The sequence below is a fragment of the Zingiber officinale genome, chromosome 4B (genome assembly GCF_018446385.1).
Source record: "Zingiber officinale cultivar Zhangliang chromosome 4B, Zo_v1.1, whole genome shotgun sequence".
NCBI classification, from domain to species: Eukaryota; Viridiplantae; Streptophyta; class Magnoliopsida; order Zingiberales; family Zingiberaceae; genus Zingiber; species Zingiber officinale.
In genome coordinates this window covers 125828809-125833920 of record NC_055993.1, presented here as the reverse complement: position 1 = coordinate 125833920, position 5112 = coordinate 125828809, and the positions used below count along the sequence as shown (strand labels likewise).

The 5112-nt window shown below is 40.4% G+C and overlaps 1 protein-coding gene across 1 annotated transcript; it reads right to left on the bottom strand.

The window, feature by feature from the left end:
• Window positions 1-1186: 1186 nt before the first annotated feature.
• On the bottom strand, window positions 1187-2607 carry LOC121976499 (peroxidase 5-like). Its single transcript, XM_042528679.1, has 4 exons — window positions 2365-2607; window positions 2082-2276; window positions 1801-1963; window positions 1187-1713 (listed from the first exon to the last, which is right to left on the bottom strand). The coding sequence occupies exons 1-4, from the start codon at window positions 2575-2577 to the stop codon at window positions 1310-1312; spliced, it is 975 nt and encodes a 324-aa protein (XP_042384613.1). The 5' UTR covers window positions 2578-2607; the 3' UTR covers window positions 1187-1309.
• Between the last annotated feature and the right edge of the window lie 2505 nt (window positions 2608-5112).

The following is a 5112-nucleotide window of genomic DNA, read 5'->3' as shown; positions in this document are numbered from 1 at the left end:
TAGCGGTAGAGTATTCAGGTTGCCACTCAGATATTCATGGTTCGAGTCCCAGTTATGACAAATTTATAGAAATTTTTTCCTCCAAATGAAGTACGAAACTAAAGGATGCTGGGCTGTCCGTTGCGAGCGCTTCCCGATTTATTCTGTTAGTCGATGGAAAAATTTTCGTGAGACCAGATCGGTCATCTCAGACTCAATGTTACCAGCTTGATTAATTATTTTTTTTAATGATCATCACACATCAGTATGAGGAAGTAAATCTAAAACATTAAGACTATTAAAATTCAACTCTTTCTTAATTTTACAAATCTATGCACAAGAATAAATAATGCCCAGAAACATAGGATAAAAGACATTAACCTTTTGATTGAGATAAATTGGAAGCGTAAGATATATACCCACATAAACTTTTACCCTTTTGTTTAGATAGGGTGAGCGAGGATTTATTAATGGAAAGGGAAAAAAAAAAGAAAAGAAAAGGGAAGTAAAATATTTATATCCTCCTTATTTGGGAGGGAGGAAAAGTTTATTAACGTAACATGTGTTATCATGTTTGAGAGAAAAGTATGTTATCATGTTTGAGAGAAAAGTGAGGGTAAAGAAGGTTAAATATATAAAGTTATAAAATTATTATAACTTTTATTAAAAAATATGTGTTTAAAAATTCAGTGCATCTTGCATACATTTATTGATTAAGACTTACACATTCAAGTAATTATAACTTATTTGTTAAAGTCAGCATCGACATTAATGTCGGCGTCGAAGTCGACGTCGATGTCGACGTCGAAGTCAGCATCAATGTCGAAGTTGACATCAGTGTCAAAGTCGGTGTCGACATCGACGGAGTGCGAGCGTTGGACAATATGAGTCAGACGATGTGAGTATTTTTCATCGTGACGTAAAGAATACCTAAAACAATAAATTTTAGAATTAATATAATAAAATAGATAGAATTGACACATAATTTTTTTTAATTCCTCTTACCCTTTTTTATATCCTAAATTAGGGTGTAAGAAATTCTTTCATTTCATAAATAAGTTAAAATTTACCCTTTCTTATATTTTCTTTCCGTAGCTCACTTCCTCCCAAATAAAATTTCAAATTTTTCTTCTCTTTCTTTACCCTTCCCTCCCTTTCCCTCCCCTCCTCCCAAACAATGTGTTAAATATTCATTTCTACCTAACATTCAAACTTAATCATCTTATTTATTCTTTTAAATATTTTTGCATTACCGCACCACACACCCCTCTGGGTTTGACATTTCTATAAATATAAAGAAAGACACCAGTTATATAAAAGTCAACTCGATTCAGTTGGGCACTCTGCAGTTGGTGCGTATCTCTCCGTTGCTCCCAGTCAGCACGCCGATGCTGCCCATCCTCACCATCGCCAGCGCAAATCTACTCGTGAAGACGGCCGAGTTGCGCGCGAACAGGTTCACCTGCGCCGCCGCCGCCGGCGTCGACACCAGCGTCTGGTCCGACGTGAACAGCCCCCTGTGCCTCGAGATGCCCTGGTAGTAGCTGTTGTCGAACCCGAGCTCGCTCGGCGGGTCCATCGGCACCTCGGTGTCGCTCCCCGCCGTCGGGCATTGTTGTTTCAGCTGAGCCGCGTACGCCGCGTCCAGCGTCGGGTCGACTCCCGAGCTGCTGCTGGAGTTATACAGCCTGCTGGCGAAGGCAGAGCAGTGAGCGATGCCAATGGTGTGTGCTCCTGACCAATTGGACATATACAAAATTAACTCAAACAATATAATATTAATTCGTCAAATTATACAATTATTAGTGACTAATTCAATACCTGAGAGGGTGATCATGTCGGATTGGGCCAACCCTTTCCTGGCGAAGATTTGAGTGAGTTGAACGAGTCGGAGATCGGGACCAGGGAGCTCCGACGTGTCGCTTGCCAACGAAATCCTCCCGTCTCTTCTTCCACCAGGAACATCGTAGAAACCTCCTCCATACTGCAATCGCACATTACATTAATCCTTTACTCTCCAAAATATATGTATATACATTTAAACATCAAGAGATTGATCGAGCTAGCAAATGCATGCTTTAATTATGTGTATATATACTTACGTGTGCAACGCTGTCTCGGGCAATGAAAGCGAGAATGTCGGCGCAGGAGACAACGCCGGGGCAGGCAGCTTCCAGCTTGGCCTTTGCATTATCGACGACTTGGAACGCTTCTTCCTCGATGGTTTGGTTGATCTCCGCGTCCTTCTCCGCGGTGTTCCCGTTCGCCGAAGCTATGAGAACCGATCCATCACACCCCTGCTCCATCAATTGAATACGATGAGAAACTTAAGTATTACATTAATTCAGACAGGGCAACGAAGCTTCGATCGATATATATACTGACTCTGACAAAGCAGTCGTGGAAATGCATCCGGAGAAGGTCAGCGCCGATGTCGTCAGTCTGCTGGACAGCGTCATTGAAGGTTTGCCTGATAAGGGTTTCGGCGGTAGGGCAGGTTTGGGAGTAGAAGCCCACTCTGAGCTGAGCTGCTACTGCATCGCTCATCAGGCAGAGGGCCATGCAGGAATAAACAACTATGGACGCTAACACCGCCATTGTTGCTTCTCTAAGCTTGTTCGATATTGGAATGGGTGGCAAGGTGGAAGGAATGGAGCCCCTAGTTATAGGAATCGTGGTGTGCACTGACTAGCTTTGCGCCAGCCCTCCATTGAAAGGTATAGAAATTAAGGTGGCGATGGGTGATGGACAACTGCCAGCTACATAGCATCGACTCATCGCTTGTTTCCGGACACAGCTCTTCGAGACACTTAATTTGCTAGTGGAATACTTCGTTCTAGAGGAATTGGAATTTAGATTTTCGTTTTTTTACTAGATCTAAAATTAATAGAATGATAATGAATTTAGTTTTGTCGGATTGTATCTCTATTCTCGTCTCGTGGATTGTTCATGCCTATTGTCCATTCTCCTCTTGACTAATTAAAATGATCACTAACTAGTCAAAGACGGTAGCTAGGCTAGCTCAATCTTACTAGGCTGAAGCTGAAAGGCAAACGATTTGACAAATTAAATCGGTCATAAACGTCGGTTCTAGAATTTAATAATATTTATATTATAATTGTATAGTATTTATAAAAAATTTATTTAAAACTACTTATAATTAAACATAATTACTGTCTTAAAACTTATGTAAACAACCCTACTTGCATGCATGTCTGGATGGTTGATTATTATTAAGCATGTCATGATAGCAACTTGAAGAATTTAATCTCATAATTGGCTTTCTAGAATTTTTTTGACGAATGACATTTAACTTTTTTTTTTTTGGTTGAGACTGTTAGAAACAACGAATGACAAATAATAGTTTTCATGATCAACATTAATTTCTGTCTATCTGGACACCATATATCCTCGCGGTGACTGTCCATATATACTGTTAGTTAGGTTAATTATAAAAATATTTTTGCTTAGATAAGCTATTGATAGTGATCATATGTAATAAAAAAAATATATTATAAATTTTAAGTTAGTGACACTACCTTTAAATAAATTATCAGACAATAACTTTAAAATATAACTATTATTATTTTAAGCGATTTGACCTTAATTGCAAGTTTTCTTATGTGTTTGGCCATGTTCACTGTTGAACTGTCTCCCCGTTATCATTGGAGTTCTGTTGCGTGATTTCATAGATACATTTCATCTTTATTATATTTTCCTACCCTTTTTTCCATGGATTGCATTGACTAGGATCATGCTCAAGATGTGTATTACGTGGAAATTATTGTCTCGTTAGACATTGATGAGGAAGTTTTCTATCGTGATGCAGTTTGATCTGCGCCGATTAACATGTGTAAGGGCGTATGGAGTGAGCATCTTCAATGTTTAAATCATCACAGGTATTATGGAAGATTAAAAATAACAATTGTTCCTATTTGAAACTGTCGATGGATGAGCAATCGGTGAGGTGGCTTATGTGTTGACTAAATCGCCAGATTTCAAGGAAAATCCTGGATCGGAGGAGGGACCCAAATGTGGAAGAAAGTCTCTGGTCAGCAATGTCTACAAGGCTGTAGAAAAAGAGTAGGGAAATGGAGCATTGTAAGAGAGGTCGGGAGGTACTTCGGCTCAACCACTTCCATACTTAAGTCAATTTCCGATGGAAGAGAAATGAAGAAGACAAATAGTGATGAAAGTAGAGCCATATGTGCTCGTATGCTTTAGCGTAACATGGCCCACGGATATGGATTCCTATTATAATACTGTTAAATTGATATTCTCTCCTCATTAATTAGGTGTCATATCACGACGTGAATAATGTCTCATCATTGTATTTCTGTCATATCTGTATAATTATACTACTCCATGAGCTCTGACCATCTATGTGTTGTACCATTTATGACGTCAACCCATGAGACAGAGATCTATTGGACCTAAGGGCCCCACCCATTAAGCAAAAGGAGATCAGAGTAGGAAGATCAAACTAAAGAAGTCAAGGAACGGGGAGCGGAGCTTTTATAGTCTAATAGGCAAGGTCGAATGGGGTTGAGCAGGGATTGACCTTTGAAGGACATTATTAATGTTTGCTCATCTGAGAGAATCAAGGGAGCTAAACTGACTGAGCGGGGCATATTTCCGAAAGAGTTGAGCCCCTAGAGTTAGATAAACTAACTCGAGGAATGGGGGAGTTGAGCTAACTAAGTGGAGCAAGTTATCGGATGAGATGCGCCCCTAGAGTTGGGTGAATTGACTGGAGGAATCAAGGAGTTGAGCTGACTGAGTGGAGAATATAGTTGAGGGAGCTGAGCTCTTGGAGTTGGGTGAACCAACTGAAGGAATCAGTGAGTTGAGCTTACTGATCGGAGAAGATTGTCATGGGAACTAAGCTCTTGGTGTCGGGAGAATCGACTAGAGGAATCGAGGAGTTGAGTTAACTAAGCAAAGCAAGTTGTTGGGGGAGCTGAGCCCTTGAAGTAGAGTGAACCAACTGGAGGAATTGGAGAGTTGACCTAACTGAGCGAAGTAGAGGTTGTCGGGGGAGATGAACCCTTGGAGTTGGACGAACTGACCAGAAGAATCAGGGAGTTAAGCTCACTGAGCAGAGTAAGTTGTTGAGGGAGTTGAGCCCTAGAG